Raw genomic sequence first — 18,826 nt, forward strand, 5'->3', positions numbered from 1 at the left:
TTGTGATTCGTTCTTGCATTTGACAGGGAGTACCACCTCATTTGGACACGTGGCGTCACCTTGTTGGTCTTTGATGTCTAGTCACTATGACATGTGACATGAGTTTGGACTTCAAGGTGAAATGTACCTTGGACTTGAATTTAATAAAATAGACTTATTTATTTGTAAAGCCCATTTTCATCATTCAACCAAAATAAACATGAATTAAATCCAAATTTTGTATGAATTAAATCCAATAAAATTTGTGTGTCTACAGATGCCCCTTACTCAAGCCCTGTTGAAGTGTACGTCTGCCAACACTTGGTGACAAGACTTGAAGTATTCATGTATATGTATTTTTTAGGCGTGTCAACGTGTAGGCTTGTCGAATTGACAATGAAAGTTGAAGTCTTTATGAAGGAATTGTTGAGACTTCAAGAGTTTTTTTTTGTCATCTCATTCTAACTAGGTCACTACAAATGATTTGTTTATTTATAATGATCCCAAAAAAAAATTGTTTAAACATTCTTGCTTGAAAACCACGTGGACCTTCTATATTGATTTCAAATAGATAGGTCTAGTGAGTAGTAACATTGTGTGATATTCCTTGCAAGGTGTGAGAAGAACAAGAAGATTGATTGTATCTTGACTTAAATAAAAGGAATATTGACTTTCCTTTGGTTCATTTTGTAAGAATCATTCTTCTTTTGAGTGCTAGCAACTTCCATTTAGATGGTAGAAATTGATATAATTTGATTCTTCTAAGTTTACCAAAAATTTCCTTTTATAAGAAATAACAATTATTCAAAGAAAATTCTATATAAGAATCTCCCATGTACAAAGGATTAATCAAAGAATCATTAGAAAAATAATTCTTCTAACCAAATCAATGTGGAACTCCAAAGGTGTCTTCTTTTCTCAATCTCGTGCAGTCCCAACAATATTTTGTTTTCTTAGTGTAGAAATGTCCAATGACAAGAGGATTGGTTTGGAAGAAATAAGATTCATAGTACTGCAGCCTATCAAAAAATCAGCCTTAAAAACCTTCAAGATTCTCGGGAATCTGTTTTTGAAGTCGGATCCCAAATCTGTCAGTTCTTCTCATAGCTATGCGCGATCTCGTTAAAAAATCAGTTTCTTGGTGTATGAACATTCAAACGATCAGAGGCTTGTTTCTGAAAAAACTAGACTTTGAGTACTACGATATATCCAAAATTTACAGTTAGAAACCTTTTAGATCAACGGGAATCAATTATTGAAGTTGGACCCTGAATCTGGACGTTCTTCTCGAGCCTATGCGCGATCTCACAAACACATAAGTTTGTTGGTGTAGGAGCATTCAAATGATGAGAGGCTTGTTTATGGAGAAACAAGACTTCGAGTACTACGACATAACCAAAAATAACAGTTAGAAACTTTTTGATCAACGGGAATCAATTTTTGAAGTTGGACCCTAAATCTGGACGTTCTACTCACGGCTATGCGCGATCTCTCCAAAACACCATTTTCTTGGTGTATGAACATTTAAAATATGAGAGGCTTGATTCTGGAGAAACTAAACTTATATTATTACGACATATCCCAAAATCACAGTTAGAAACCTTTTAGATTGACGGGAATCAATTTCTGAAGTTGGACCCCAAATCTGGAAGTTCTTCTCACGGCTATGCTCAATCTCGCCAAAACATCACTTTCTTGGTGTAGGAGCATTCAAAATGACGATATACTAGATTCTGATGAAACTAGACTGTTGATTATACGACATATCCAAAAATCAACGTTAAGCTCCTTCCGAATCAACGGAAATCAAATTTTAAAGTTGGTCATCGAATCTGGAAGTTCCCCTCATGGATTTTCGTCTTTTGGATTTTTCTTGTTTCTCTTTCTTGTAGGTAATAGTTGTGGTTTTGCATATTTATTTTGCATAGACATGTGTCTTAATTAGGGGATATTGATTTTCAAGATCCAATTTGATCGTATTTCAAAACTTCGTGCTATTGGCACTGCTGTGTCAAACAAGATTGTTGTGTTGCTGCTCATTTTTGGCATGCCATATTGAAGGGTCATGCACTTACTACATATGTTATCAAAAGTATATCAACCAAGAAAAATTAAAAATTTCGTGTAGTTTGCACCGATGTCTCCAATTTTTATTCTTTTTTTGCTTCAGGTTTCCAAAAGAGCATCACCATTTCTACATCTTATCAAGAAGATGTAAATTACATTCGTAATTGCAAAGGAACACATGATGTACCTACACTTTTGGTTGCAGTTTTCTCATATTACAATTTAGCGTGACATCTACCTTTTCAAATGAAGATTTAGCAAACAATTTCATTTAGTATTTCATCTTAAACATTCATCGCAGAGTTGGTTGAGAAAATCGACTTCTTTAGCTTTCATTGGAGACTTGGCGAGACACTACTTGGATAATTTACCTTTCTTGCGGCATTGGTGGAATCAACTTGTCACTTTGAAATCAGCTCACAGTTTTATCCTTATCGACTTTCAGCTTGGCTCATCTGTAGTATAAAATTCACAACTCAAAGTAGGAGTATTGAAATTGCAATTTTCTTTTTTCGATGGAGAAAAACTCAACGAACTACACTATGCGTAAAAATCAGGGCCAAAACCTGTACGGACTTTTGCAAATATGTCTGCTCAATTTAATTTTGAAATCTGATGGTCTATTTCGCAGCTTTGAAAGGTCCTGCTAGAAACTCCATAACTTGGCATAGAAACCTCTGAATCACAAGCCGAATTTTACGTTGTGAAGCAGACTCCAAGAATTGCAATATATGTGAAAATCATGGTCAAAGCCTTTGTGAATTTTACAAATGTGCCTTTGAAGTCAACAAAGATGTCTGGCTCAACTCTTCTCTTTTGCTCATATGTGACATATTTGGACTCATATGCTAGCTATATGATTTTAAAGAGCTAGTGTGATGATCCCGCAATGCCACCAATTTTTTTTACTCATTTGACTGAACTTAGAGTGATTACTTTAAGCGTCTACATACCTCGCTGAAGAGGATCAAGTCATATTGTAGTTCAAGATGATGAGTTTTTTTTTCTTTTTTTTTTCTTTTTTTTGGGTCGTTCACAGTTTATACTCTTACAGGCCAGGAGTAACATGCAATTTATGCTCATACCTTAAGGAGCGTTGTAACTTGCAATTTAGGCTCGTACGTTTAGGAGCATTTTAGGAAAGAATTACATCAATGTAACTGGTCTTCTAACCTTTTGTGATGAATCATTAATGTACTTCACTTTGGAGTTGGATTTTATGATTTCACATTTCCAAAGTTGATTCGTACTCGATTTTGTGTCGACTTTTGAAAGTCGAAGTTTAGAAGTCCCTTGATACTTTTGCCTTTTGTGAGCGACCAAAGTCCAATTGTTATCACTCTCTGTATTGAAAAAATCATCTACCTTGGATATGTTTGTTGTTTTCTTCAAGGCGGAAATTTCAACTGGTTTAGAGCTCCTAAACTGTTATATGATGACATCTTTTTCAATTTTTGGGGATGCCACAGGACGATGAACTACTGAAAGTGTATCATTATCTAGTTTGACACTAGCATGGTTTGTCTCAGCTGTCTCACCGTCGTCAATGATGATCTTGCCCTCTCGTACCAACGTCATGATCTTTTCCTTTAGAGTGAAGCATTTTATAGTGTGATGACCGATTATGTGGTGAAATTTACAATACATAGGATTATCAACTTTATTTGATTCTTCGGGTCGCTTTGAATCTGGGAGTGCAATAATTTTTTGGTTAAAAGCTCGTCAAGAATCACAGGAACGTCAAATTTTGGAAAAGGATACTCTTTTGCTTGTAACTCCTTCAAGGTAGACTGATTTTTTACTTCTCGTATTTGCTGATGTGCTACAATATCTTATAACTTTTGTCTCCCTTATGCTTTCATAGAAGTTGTGGTTATCGCCATGGACTCATCAGTTGTGTAGTCTAACGACTCTTTGAATTGTATATCTTCTTTTTTGGATCAAAGACATGTGATGTCTTTCCATGGCTTGCAATACTCAATTCCATGTCATGAGCGCGTGTAGCTAATTCTTCAAAAGTTTGAGGCTTAATTCCTTGAAGGATATATACAAGGCCCCAATGCATTCCTTGTATACAAATTTCTACTGCATAGATTTCAGATGGTTGATCCTTGCAATTTAAGCTCAGCATTCCCGATGTAGTCCACAACGAGTTCATCCTTACCTTGTTTTGTGTTTGTCAATTCCATCATGCTCACTGTACGGTGGGGACTGTATAAACGATATAGAAATTGATTTTCTAGATGTCCCCAACTATCAATTGATTCAGGCTCCAAGTCCATATACCAATCAAAGGCAATATCTTTTAAAAGAACGGACAAACTGCTTGATAAGAAGATTATCATGTGTACCGGCACTGCTACAAGTCTCGACGAAATGGACAATATGTCGTCTTGGATTTTCCCTTCCATCAAATTGCTGCAATTTGGGTGGTTAATATCCAATTGGCATCAGTAAACCCTCGATTCGCTTAGAATACAACTTTGAATATCCTAAGAAACTTTGTGACGGACCACCATATTGAGCTTTAGTTGTATTTGTGATCATATCTTGTAGTTGTTGAACTGTTAGAGTGGCAACTGAAGCAGAGAGTTTTGCGCTTGGAAAGTCAACTGACTTGTTGAAAGAATCAATATTAACTTTTTCTTGAGTTTTCAGATTGTGATGTGACTCTCTCGAGTTGTAGAGATCTATGGTGCTCATAAGTTGTGTGATTTGAATATTTTTGTCATCAATATACTTCTTCAAGGCTTCAATGGTTTGCTCCATCATTGCGAACTTCTCGTCAATGTCAATTGTGTCAGCCATAAAGGAGTTAGCTTTTGTTGAAATTGAAGAATCTGTTGAACTTTTAGATTCACCAAAGTTGAAGCTAGAGTAAGAAAGTTCATGAAACAACTTTGATGTAATGTTGCCCCCGGGGATTGCAGTTTTGAGTGTCATTCAAGACTTGATCTTTCTTGGCATCTCCAAGGACGTGAAATACTCAGATCTATTCAAAGGCACTTGTCTTGAACTCTTGTCGAGTGATTGGATCATAATCACTAAACTCAACAAATGTGGCAATAGAAGAGTCCTTGCATGAAACATCATTGATCTTCTTGAAGGTCATTGCAGAGTTGAACTTGTTGTTTTATTTGTAGGAGGAAGAGATGAAGAACAGAATTGGTCCCACTAGGCGTGCCAAATTTGTTTGCAATAAATTTTCGTAGACGCTGAAAATTAACTGCAAGCAAAATAAATAAAAGAAAAATGTGACTTTATTAATGAATTGTGTGAGTACAATTATGTTGTTCTCTTTATTCTTCTCTCCTAAGTTTTTCCGTGATTCGAGGGCCTTCAGTAGCATATTTCTCTAATGTAGGATGATGTAGACCTCCCTGAGATGTATTTGATCTCAAGAAATGTTGGAAAGCGCTTCGTCGTTGCAAGTTAATCTCTGGGAGAAACTCCGTTGATCAATCCTTTGAAGAGCTATGTAGTCGATGTTATAGCTAATGTAGACCTTCTTGAGACGTATTTGATCTCCAAACACCGGGAAGCGCTTCGTCGTTGCAAGTTGATCTCCGGGAAGGATTCCGTTGATCACTCCTTCGAAGAGCTATGTCGTTGATATTGTAGCTTTTTCCAATTGCAAAATGCTTGTTGAAGTTTCTCTCCCTTGAATGTCATGTTCATCCCCTACTTATAGTTGTAAGGGGTGGACAAGGTTGCTTGTGATTGGTCAAAGAATGTCATTTTGACACTTGGCGCATTATGATTCATTCTTGTATTTGACTGGGAGTACCACCTTATTTGGACACGTGACGTTACCTTGTTGGTCTTTGATGTCTAGTCACTATGACACGTGACATGAGTTTGGACTTAAGGTGAAATGGACCTTGGACTTGAATTTAATAAAAATGGACTTATTTATTTGTAAACCTCATATTCATCATTCAACCAAAATAAACATGAATTTAATCCAAATTTTGTATGAATTAAATCCAAGAAAAATTGTGTCTAAAGTGATATTGTTCATATACATTAAATTATGCTATTCAAATATATATATATATAAAAATCAAGAATCAGTAAAGTTAAATTTTTTGCCATACTGCCGAACATCTATTTAAACATCATTCATTAAAAAAACATTTTTGTAACAACCTAATTTTCTTTAGAACTAATTTTTGTTGCTATATTTTCGTAACTCAATAAAATCCTCTTACAAGAGTGTTAACATTCACTATTGAAGTACACTCTTTTTTTTTTAAAGTTAACTTTCTACAAGAGCCTTACAAAAATATTGATTGAGTAATAATATTTTATAAAAGATATATTACGAATAAAGATAAAACATTAAAATATTTGTGATAATTATTATTAATGTCATGCACATACTAAATTCAAGTATGAATATTTACGAAAAAAATTGTAATTAGATGGCGTCCATGACTTGTGGTCATAACCTCAAGAGGATAGGTTATTGGTAACATTTTCTATGTTGATTTTTTATTTCTATTATGTTTGTTAAACTTGTTTACAAAGCTAAGTGACGTGGAAAAAAATACTACTCAAAAAATATCTTTTCTCCTTATATTTCAACTTTTAATGTATTTTAATATGTTCCAATGATATCCGGTCATTCTGATCTAAAAAAAATTAACTCTATAAACATCTGTCTATCTATCTGTCTATCTATCTATCTATCTATATATATATATATATATATATATATATATATATATATATATATATATATATATATATATATATATATATATAAAGGTATATTTATATAACAAAATTTAACATTTTATTTTATCTATTGTAAATAAAATTTAAATTTTTAATTTGAAAATATTTCATTGTTGATAATCAAAAATTGAATTATCTATATAGAGAAACTGAAGAATGGAGAGATATATGTCTCTCCTCCATATAACATATAACTAAGAATCGTAATCATCAAACTCTAGCCATGGAACGCATAATTAAATTTTCTTTGAGTGTCTATACGTGAAAGTTATTAATTATTCTCAAGATTATTTATAACATTTGTACTATAATTGGTATAGATTATCTCATATATATATAAGCGAAAATGCAGAAGTACTCCCTCAACCTATACCCAAAATTCGAGAGACACATATTATATTAAGGTCTTATTACTCCTGAACTTATTTTGTAAGTAATTTTCTACCCCTTTTCGGCCTGTGTGGCACTAGCTTGAAAAAAAAGTCGACAAATGTTGAACCCACAATATATTGCCACATAGGCTGAAAAGAAATAGAAAATTATTAATAAAAAAAATTCAGGAGATAATAGGACCTTGTATAGTATAAGTGTGTCTCTGAGAATGTTAGCCATAGGTGGAGCGGTACTTGTGTATTATCCCTATATATTATGAATAATTAACCTCATCTCAATCCACTAGATAACTGTCTATGTCATTTCCGTTTGTCTAGTGGTACAATTCATTCTTACTTTTGAACATACAGCAAATGCCATCTAATAAATTCAAATTGAAAAATATTAGTATAAGCAAACACATAATATTCTAATTTACAAACGCCTAACACAATTGATTAACAGAATCCATTTCAAACAATTGCTTCTTCTAGTTTACAAACGCCTAACACAAGTGCTTAAACTAATTTAGTATAAGCAAAACAAAACCAATAAAGTTAATTTAGATGTTTGTGAGTTCAGTTCTTACAAACGCCTGTCGAAAGTCGGGTGAAATGCAGCCAAAGCGGATGATACTACAAACAAGGTTGACACAAACCACATCTAACAAATTCCTTCCTGTGTATGAGCTCCCCTCAGCTTTCAGGTCTTCACAATGTCCCCTAGAACAAGAGAAGGTTCATAATTACAATTAAGATTACACCCCGCAAATAGAGAATACAATAATGAAATACTCGGACAGATGCACACTGCAATGAAGAGATCAGAAAATCACGTAGTATAGCCAAATCTTACTTGTTTATAGAATCATCAGATACGAGTAGTGATAAACAATCATGAGATGCGTAAATGATATGCCAACTGATATGAAGCTCAGCATCTGAAGCATGATTGTCAATGCATATCCATCTCCTAGCTGGTCCGATCATATCGGCTTAGAAATTTGACTATGCGAGGATACAATCGCTCTGCAGCCTGCAGTGTCAAGACCCGTATAATATATTACTATAGGGGGGATTCAAGGCACGATATTCCTTCGAGTTGTGAGTGTGCAACGAAACTCAAATAGAAGGGTATTCTCTATCTAAGCTGTATGTAGAACTCTCAATATATCTAGAAATGTGAATTCTACGCAATTAAGACATATCTCCTTCTCCTCTACCTTTTTTTTTTCTTCCGAGTCTTTTTTCTAAATTCAATAGAGATCTTATCGACGTACCATGTGTCCACACACCAAGTCATAATGAGCATAATGTGGACCATCAGCATCGCCAAATACTTTGTACTTCACTAAGTTCTCGGGGATAAGCTTCACTGTTTCTGCTTAAACCATGGTTTATAGAAAAATATCTTAAGAGAATTGTTAACCTCTTACAGAGTATTCAGCACGAAAGTACCAAAAAGATACCATATACAGCTTCTGGGGGACAGATTTGGTCTCGGTCTCCTGCAAGAGCTAAGACAGGTACCCTACTTTTATGAAGGTGATCCTTGTAGAAAATTTTACCACTTCTATCACGGAGCCCTCGCTCTTGAAAAGCCGTAGTCATCTGCAAAAGAAGCTTAGCAGGAATATTACCTGCGGAGAGATCTATCAGCAAATTTTGCAGGAAAAGACTTGTATGGAACCGGAAAAGACTTGTATGGAACCCCAAATCAACACAAGTTGATAGGGAAAAATGGCCCAAAATTCATACAAACTTCTGGTGGAACATTATTCAAAGCTACCAACTTTCACAAATTATGAACAGGACAGTTATCTAGGAATTTTCTGAAAACATTATAATAAACCAGATTGTCATCTATTAAACAGAACTACACGAGCATCAAACACATTCATAAATCATGAAGAGACATACATAGCTCACAAAAAAATGCCTAAGTAAATATTTCAATAGGTGCAACTGGTTGACAAAGAGGATTTGTTTTGTGCGGCAATGGACAATTAGGATAATTCATTACTAATGCAGCAGTCATCATACAAATACTAGCAACAGGAACTGCGAGTATCATACAGTTTCACTAGAATAACCCTCTAGATCGCGTAAGCCTTTCCAGCTCTCTTTATTGCCTTTAAATTCTTATCCAAAAAACATCTCCTTAACCTGAACTCTTGAAATCTTCAAAGCGTATTCTCTACACCAATAAACATTAAGACCTCAAAAAAAATCATGCAAATTTGACAGGAGTTAAATCATAAAGCTGTTTTTATACTCATGCCAATACTTACAAAAGCTGCTCCCTACAAGTTTTTTCATATGATCAGGATGCATCATGTCTGTGGAAGATATCATTTCATTAAGCCAAGACAAGGCATAAGGAGCACGAGATGTTAGAGGATAAGCAGCAGCTACTAATGTCCCTAGAGGAATGACAGGAACATTGAGAATCTGAGCAGGATCAGCCTGTAGCAACGTAAACAGCTCTAAGATTATCAGCAACAGAAGATAGCAGCAATTGAAGCTAAAGAAGAGTTCAAACACATTATTTCAACTTACTAGGGGTACAAGGAGTTTGAGTACGGACTTAGATGATGTGTAATCAAGTGATGAAGCCAAAGTAACAATAGCTGCTAATCCAGGTTTTCTTCCATCCAAACCTTCATTCACAAAGGAAAATAAAAGGAACAACAACATGAACTATGTGTCTAGTTTGTTTCTCTGATAAATTCAGAAATCCTAAATAATATATACATCTGAGAAATGAATCAAATTCCTTAAAATACACATCACTTTAAGTCATTCTATCCAAAATATATGGAGAGATAGTGTAGCATTTCACACGGCCAGCAATTCTGACATACTCAAAAGCTGGTCAGTTTCCAGCTCAAAGTTATCATGAATGTGAATGATTTCCAGCATCCTTGGTGTCTTAAGATAACACCCCTTTAGTGGCTATAACTAGATACCCTTTAGTGGCTAAATCTAGACACCCTTTAGTGGCTATTACAATGATGACCGAAGAATGAAGATTCTCCTCAGTAGCAAATTCTTACCTTTTGTAAAGGTTCTGGATTAACAACTCATTGAGATTTAGTCGAAACTAGCTGCATAAGTATTTGCCTATTTGCAGATGAGAACTTGATGCCAGCTCATTGATAGTCAATGATAAAAACTTGAAATAGAATTCCCAAGGTTAACTTGAAGTAGTAAAAGGGATACAAGTGGTTTCCATATTTTTTTAAACCAGGAATGAGACACTTTGTGAGAGTTAACTTTTATTAGACACGGGCGCAGTTACGCTAATTACACAGAAAGGTCCACAGAGAAGAAATGTTCTGCATCAACAACAGAAGATCGTTCTTATTAATTGTCTATTAATTTTCTGACATAGACTAAGGGATCCACTATTTACTAGATCCAATATAGCACAGAGAAAACTCAACATTATACCAGGAGAGACCAATATGCATTTCATTTTTGTGAGTACTCTTTTGGATGCTTAAATAATAATGCCAAGCCCGTAGATATTACCAGCTATGCATTTGAAAGTACAGGAGCAGTTACTAACTGCACCATAATGTTGTTTTAGGCAACAATAATACAGATTAAACGCCACCAAGAAAAAATAAATACTCCATCTAAAAAGATCCTTTGAGCCTATTGGAGCAGGGCCCAACTATTATTAAACAAAAGCATGTTCACCTGATGGTATAACTAGGGATACATGCAGCCAACAGGATATGATGGGGATGAAAAACAAATTGAAGAACCAAAGTAATATGTCTGCATGAAGCACCCAGATACCACAAAGCTGGATAGCAAACATAGTTTATTTACCAATTTCAAGCTTCAATATGTTCTCCTTGCAACTGGTTCAAGACACATGAATGAAATCTAGTCATTTGCTTAAGGTGCTCATTGCTACCATGTCACCAGCAGACACAGCTCTATAAAATTAGATCTCATCTTACCACACCGTGATAGCCTGGAATACAGTAATATTCCTCCCATAGAATGTCCAATTGAGAGCAATTTGCCGTCCTTTGGTCTAGTTTGGGCCTTTATATATTCCATCTAAGACAAACGATGTAAAAATTATCAATCCACTGCCAACTAAAACAAGCAATGTAATAATTTTCAATCACTTCTCAATATATGAGATAATTAAGAAAAGATGTCTGAGATCTTTAAGTTCCTATTCAAATTTAAAGAGCGGATTCTTGGAGATAAAAAATTTACAGCCTCAACATGGAGAAATGCCACCTCACCGCAGCAGGGACATCCTCTTCCAGGTAAGTATCAAAGTCCCAATCATACTTGAGGATTAAGTCAAGCTGTTCCTGAAAATCTACCACTGCAGTTGTCAACTGTTGCTGCAGATCAAATAATGGGGATGAAGCAGCACGATGACCTTCCTCAAAGATATTTACTAGCTTCTTGCTCAGTGCCTCAACTTGGCTATCAACGACAGCTGAGTTCTCCTTTATCTCTAGCAGACTTAACAATTTCTTCTTTATTCCGTTGACTCGTTTGTGAGGAAAAGAACCCTCCAGTAGTTTTGATATTCGACGAAAAAGTTTAGGAAAGATAATCTTCGACCAACGTCCACTGACAAAACCAGAGACTCTCTCTGACAAATGTATAAAAGTTTCTGTAAGTTTGGTCACTGGCCTTGACTCATTCCATATTGTTGAAACCACAGTGGGTTCTTCATGGACCAAGGTTGCGTGGTCCTTCTCTGAGGCACCCTGGACCTTTGTAGACTGCTGTGCTGCAGAAAGACCTCTGTCATTAGCAATTTCCATCTCATTAGATGCTGTGTGCGCAGATTTCTCAATGTTTTTGGGATCTGATTCCCGCACGCTCAACCCAGTTCCACGGACTTCAAGAATCCACGTATCAAATCCTTGATTACACATGTACCGAGCAAATGATGACTGCAAAAACACAATGAATAAATAATAAATACATGATTTCATTTCTTTACAACATCTTCAAAACTATCGAAAAGGACATCCATTGTGCAACCACATAAACTATATCTCAAAGATATTTGCAAGATCCAAGTAGGACTCAACCACCACTCGATAGCTAAGTGCGCTTTGGAGCGATATAAAATGCTTGAAAGTGAAATTATACAAAAACATTACATACTCCAGTCTATGGCACGTTATTTTATCATAATAAAAATAGCACATACATGCATCAAAATTCATAAACTCCAGATGTATGAGATAATCAAGCAAAGACGATTTAGGAAACTCAACTTTCAGATCCCTCTAAAATAAATAGCAATGAATTTTCCAGATCAGTTTCAAATGAACAGCATATGCATCAGTGAGGAAGGAGGGAATAAATTAAATTACCTGAGGCGAAAGATCATATGCAATAGCATTAGTCCCTATGCCAGACAAGAGAAGAAGCGGGTGATTTCTCCTTGGAGCCTGCTAATTACGACGACGATACAGTATCAAAATTAATTTCGTCAACTCTCTGAATTGATAAAAAGGAAGTTAACCTGCGGAGGAGGAAGGTAGCGCCAGAGAGCAAGTCTCCAATCACAAGTATTAAGGGAGACGTAATGAAGCTCGTCGGCGGTGCATATCGATGGCTTATTCAACACATTCTTCTCATGCCTCTGCTTTTGGGCAGCATCATCAATGGTCGACAAAAATCTCACTCTCGCTCTCACTCCCACACAACAAGGAAGATCAATCTGACGGAGAGCAGAGGCAATTTGTATCGCCGATCGACGACCAATATTGGATTGAATCAACAACACCATTTTCTAAATTATAATGGAATTAAGGAACACATTATGTTTGCTCATCTATTGTTTCGTCTGGGCGAAAGAAATATTTGTGTTGATCTCTTACTCTAGTAAGAGATATTGGGACACGTACTCATGCCACCGCCTTATTCTAACTCCCTTGTTTAAATTTATTGATTCAAACCACTTGTGGTAGTTTTTTTCTTTTTCTTTTAGTTTGAGTGAGGTCAACTAATTAAAGAGCATTTTACGTATGAATTTAGGTCTAGGTGAATTTCATTATAGGTATTGAATATGAATGAACGATTTTTTAAAAAAATTGTTCATTCAAATTTGAGGTATCAAATAGGCGATTTTAATTAAAATTAAAGATATTATCTCATTTAAATTATATCTCGGTTTAAATTATATTTTATGTTTATTTTTAGCAAAAATACATTTATTAACTAAATATCAACTACAAAATTATGACAAAATACAAGCGAACTTTAATTCTAACTTTAATTCCAACTCTGAAAATTCCAATGAAGTGTTCTTTTGTGTTCAAATAAAGTGTAACTTTTGATTTTTTTTTTATTTATTTTTTTTTTTGGCAGGGGGGGAGGGGGTTTAAAAGGGATATTGGTAGAGAAAATTAAATGAAAGGTGTCAATGAAGTCTTAGTTTGGTGTTTGGTGACAAATTGATCATGAGACGGTTAAATTCTCTTTAAAATGTAATTAAGTAAATTGGAGACCAGATTAATATTTTCAAAACATTCTAATATTTTATATAATACAAAAAAAAAACTTCATTTTTGAACTTATATAATTCAATCCAAAATCATTTTTTTTTTAAAAAAAAAAGAAAATTTTCCTTCCTCTTCTTCTTCCAACGTTCTCTATTCTGTTTTTTGAAAGATTTTACAATTTTCAAACAATACTAAGTTTTTTTTTCTTAGATTAATGAACAATAAATCGTTCTTTACATGTGAAAATTGAGTAATGATGTAATGGTACATACTCTTTATTGTTTTTGAAAGAAAATCAACAAACTAAAAAATCCTAATTTTGAGAAAATGTATATGTATTGTTAACATTCAGTGCAAAGTCGATTTTCTGGTACTTTTGTTGTTCTTTTTGTGGTCATTATGTTGATATGGTTTTAAAAATATAGTTTTGCTCTGTTGTCCAACATATATTTCATTTGTTGAAAGATGTATTGTATGTTGCCACGTTTTAGTGATACGTTGGTGTGTATTTCAACAAAGTTGTCATATATTGGAACATCTCACCTATGCGTTAGAGCAACAAAATGGTGATTTGTAGCAACAGAAGATTCATTTATGGCAACAATAGATACAGTTGTGGCAACAAACACTTCATCTGTGTCAACATAAGTATAAATTGCTACCCATTATTATTTTATAATGAATTGTAAGCTCTTAACCTTTTTTTTTTATGTACCTTGTAGAAGAAATGATACAAGAAACTTCATCCATGACAACAACTCAATCTTTTATTGGTGTTGTTTCCTCTTCTAACATCAAATGATCTTTTTGTCTATGCGAAGAATGTGAGCAACAATATGATTATCTTATTAGTCGTGCTAAAGAACTCAATGATATGTTTAATGAAATGACTTATAATATTGATGTTCATACATCCAAGAAGATTTCACGACCTTTGAAGTGTAGGAGGTTGAAAAACTCTATTTCCCAAACATTATCTATAATTAGTGAGAAGAAAGAGAAGGATAAGAGGGCAAAGGAGGAGAAAGAGAAGGAGAAGGAGAAGGTTGTGATCTGAAGCAAGAATATTCATTTGAAGGTTTAACATTGACAATGAGGGTCCAAATAAACTAATGACATCTTCCCACAATGGATAAATGAGGGTCTGTACAAGTATCATGTAAAAAAGTAAAGTCGTTCAACTTTTTGTAGTATTTCTTCTTGTTGTCCACTAAATAATTATTTATAATGACTACACAATTTCAAAAGAGATAAGGACGATTACTACTTAGCAATTGCTCTGATCCTGAGTTCAAACAACTTGATTTTGTAGTTGCATTTCCAAAAAAGAAGGATTGGTTCTACTTAATATCGCAACCCAACAAGTGTTGAACTAATGAGGTAAATCCATGGTCATTTTTATCTTTTGATTAAATATGAAAACATATAAATAAATTGATATAGAAATACACTTGTTGATGTATATGTGCATTATGTCGATGTCATTTTATTTAATTTGAAGAAGAAGTCAAAGCAACAGAGTCATTCTAAATATTGATATATCACTACTAATTGTTTTTTAAGACATACATTGACAATGCTAGTGGTGTTCCTAAACATGAGAATAAAATCATTTGCAATATCAAAGGGTTTGGTATTACCTTGTGAACTGCCTTGACACTTGACTATTGATGTTTATATTCCTGTAAATTGTAATAGGGAGTTTCATTGGGTCTTGAAAGTCATTGCATTGAAAGAACCGTGCATAAAAGTGTATGATTCGATGTCCTCATCTAGGACTAACAGAAAATTATGCTCCGAGATTCAAAATTGTCTAGAATGTTGCCAAAGTACCTTGAGTTAAGCATATTTTTGAGCAAAAAGAGAGAACCAATTTGTCAGTTCTTGAATGTTACGAAGGAAAGAACAAATCTCACCCATTTGAAGTTAGACATGTTACTTGTACTGCCCAACAAACAAGAAGTAGTCTGCAAGTATCACATTAAATTTTTGTCCTAAGACTATTGAAATGCGATGTTATAATATTTTCTAATTGATGATATACCATGCAGAGATTGTGGACTTTTTATTGCTGCATACACTGAGCTTTTAAGTGATGGAATATAAGTACCATCTTGTGGACTTGGTTCTGAAACCTTCGTATGAGATATGCTTCACTTATATGGAATTATGGAATTTGAAAGGCTCAAAATGACCATATTAGTAACAATGAATACCCACAAAGGCCTAGACCTAAAAAAGAAAAGTTCGATAAAATATTGTGGTTACCACCATTGATTAGATTGGTGGTTATGTATACCATTGTGAATTACCTTTTTGTGTATAAGTTATATAAAATAATCAGTGAAGTGTCAATTTTTGCTGATGATGTTAATATAAATGATTTTTGTTTATTTTATTTTGTTGGAACAAATGTCAATTATGATGGAAAGAAAGAAATGTGGTGTCTGTGGCAACATATATAATTTTTTTGCATCACAAAATTATTTGCATGTGCACCAACAGAATGGATGCATGTGACAACGTATGTCACAAAAAGAAGATATGTAGTAACATATGCCACAAAAATGATATATGTGGCAACATTATAGTGTATAATATATGTCACAGAAAGTAGATATGTGCCCCAACAGAAGTATATATATGGCAACATATGTCACACTTTGAGTTGTCAAATTTTTTTAAAAAAATATTCAAATCTCGTCCCTTCATTTTTCCTCTCTCTTCTCATCTACAAAATTCGTTTTATATTCCAAATTTAATTTATCTTTACTACTTTCCATTTTCTTTTCTCTTGTTTCTTTTTTCTCTCGTTTCATTATTTCTTTCGAAAAAGGGCCTAAAATATCTTTAAAGTATTGAAAATGGTACAAAATCACCCTCAATCCACCTATTGGCTCCAAAATACCCTTTCCACCCACCTATTGGGTCCAAAATACCCTTGCCATCCACCTCTTGGTTCAAAATTGACCACTTATTTAACGATTTTATATTTAAACTATTTAAATATTTTATTAAATATGTGACACTCAACTATTTGTTATAATTTAACTTATTAGTATAATTTATAAATCAATCCACTACCCACCCATTACTGATTAAACCCCTCCAAATTAACAAACCCGTCACATTATTAATGCAATAATATAAAAGCTACTGCCAATTGAGTGTTTTTTAAAAAAATTGACGCGAAAATATCTATAAAAGTAAATTATCATACATTCAAGTGTCAAAATAAAAATTACCGATATACTTAAAAGTCTCACTATGTTCATCTTAATTATTATTACGTCTCAATTATGATATTACTTCATTGGTAACTTTTTTTTTTTCAAAATAATTTATTAAAGCTTTTAAAACAAATCATAAATATTTATATAATTATATTTTAAGAAAGTGCATGAATTAATTTGGGATGTATTACTTCTTTACCTTTAATCATAAATATCTAATTCAATCTTGAAAGAAAATCCTATTGAAAGTCTCCTTCTAAATCAGCGGCTCAACCTAAATTTAATTGGGGCTTCGATTCGGACTCGAATAATTTTGGATGCCATTTTCAGGAATCTATAATTTATTGTGTTTTAGTAGTGTTTATAGAGATTTTGATATTATAATTGGATTATTAATTGGGTGAGGTTTAGTTAGTAATGAGTGGGTAAATTATAACCAATAGTTGAACGCCAAGTATTTTAAAAAATATTTAAAGAGTTTAATTTTAAAGCAATTAAATAAGTGGTCAATTTTGAACTCAAAAAGGGGGATGACAAGGGTATTTTGGAGCCAATAGGTGGATGACAAGGGCATTTTGGAGCCAATAGGTGGATGAAGGGTAAATTTTGTACCGTTTTCAATACTTCAAGGTTATTTTAGGTCCTTTTCTGTAATTTCTTCATAGATCAAGGTTGTTGTTGTGATATTTTCTACAACATCAGTGCTAATCAGTTGTGATCCTCTTCAACAATAGGCATGTTTGTCCTCATCATTTCTAGTTTATCGTTGATATATTCTCGAGTAAAATTTAATTAGGGTTTGAAATACTTACTAATTTGCCCTGATTTAGTCGTTTTATCACTTTTTTGGTGTAATAGTTGTTTTTTTGAAATATTATTCAATTTTAAAAGATTTCATTTGTAGTTCGTTGGTTAGGGTTTAGGGGGGTTTATGATTTGTTGGTTTTTTCATGTATGACATTGAATCGTATTTGTTATTTGTGTTGTGTATTTCAAAAAGCTTCATTTGCAGTTCATGTATGACATTCAAATATTTTATTTTTGTGATTGCAGATACAAATATAATGGCTCCTTTCAAAAGAAAAATTGAAACAACTGAAACAAGAAACCCAGGAGTAAAATTTCTAGGAAGAAGAATGAAAATACCACTCTTTTAGAAGAACTTGCACCTATAACAGTTTCTTCTTCTCAAGTAGAACCAGATTTTCTCAAAAAGAATATAAAGAAAGAGAAAAAGAAAAAATGAAGTTGTTGATGATGGAAGAAAGAGCAAGAAGTTAAAAAAGAAGAGGAAAATAAAAAAAGAGGTTGAGGAAGATATAGGAAAAAATAGAGAAGTAGTTGAGGAAGAATAGGAAAAACAAAAAGTAGTTGAGGAAGAAGAAGGAAAAAATAGAGAAGTAACTGACGAAGAAGAAGGAAAAAATAGAGATGTAGTTGAGGAAGAAGAAGAAAAAATAAATGAAGTTGGTGACGACAAAGCAAAACAAAAAGAAGTTGATGAAGAAGAAAAAGAAAAAAATGAAGTTTATGATGATGATGGGATCAAAACAATCAATGCACATACTTTTCTTGTGTATTTGCAGCCTAATGCTAGTGGTGATAGCATTATGAGGTCAGGCATGGAAAAATCTTTCGACACCTTCAGGATCATCCTCAAGAGAAATGGTTTGGAAGATTATTTTAGAAATAGTTTTTTCATTCATTTTCTTGATTTAAGAAGGTTCATATTTCAGAATTCTGAAAAGAAGGATGAAGTTTTGATTAATTATTGTGGCATACCACTCTTCTTTGGCAGAAGAGAGTTTGTCATTGTTTCAATGTTAAAACGTCATCTTCTTTCTAAGCCAAACGCTGAATTCATAGTCAAAAAAATCACGGAGAAAAAAAAAGAAGTAAAAGAAAAAACAAGACAGTCAACTGAGGACCAGGA

General features: G+C 33.6%; 1 protein-coding gene across 5 annotated transcripts; it reads right to left on the minus strand.

Annotated features, from left to right (window-relative positions):
- Positions 1-7,533: 7,533 nt before the first annotated feature.
- On the minus strand, positions 7,534-13,084 carry LOC101253317 (uncharacterized). Of its 5 annotated transcripts, XM_069288863.1 has the most exons (11): positions 12,679-13,084; positions 12,527-12,607; positions 11,429-12,097; positions 11,132-11,234; positions 9,717-9,817; positions 9,449-9,623; positions 9,234-9,354; positions 8,627-8,797; positions 8,438-8,538; positions 8,014-8,193; positions 7,534-7,880 (listed from the first exon to the last, which is right to left on the minus strand). In XM_069288863.1, coding segments are annotated over exons 1-7 (1,398 nt in total). In that variant the 5' UTR covers positions 12,946-13,084; the 3' UTR covers positions 7,534-7,880; positions 8,014-8,193; positions 8,438-8,538; positions 8,627-8,797; positions 9,234-9,352. The 5 variants fall into 5 exon arrangements, with proteins under 5 accessions (XP_069144964.1, XP_004247078.1, XP_069144963.1 ...); XM_004247030.5 differs by lacking the exon at positions 9,234-9,354 and having other exon boundaries at positions 12,527-12,604; XM_069288862.1 differs by lacking the exon at positions 9,234-9,354 and having other exon boundaries at positions 8,381-8,538; positions 12,527-12,604.
- Between the last annotated feature and the right edge of the window lie 5,742 nt (positions 13,085-18,826).

This window comes from Solanum lycopersicum, chromosome 9 (genome assembly GCF_036512215.1).
Source record: "Solanum lycopersicum chromosome 9, SLM_r2.1".
NCBI classification, from domain to species: Eukaryota; Viridiplantae; Streptophyta; class Magnoliopsida; order Solanales; family Solanaceae; genus Solanum; species Solanum lycopersicum.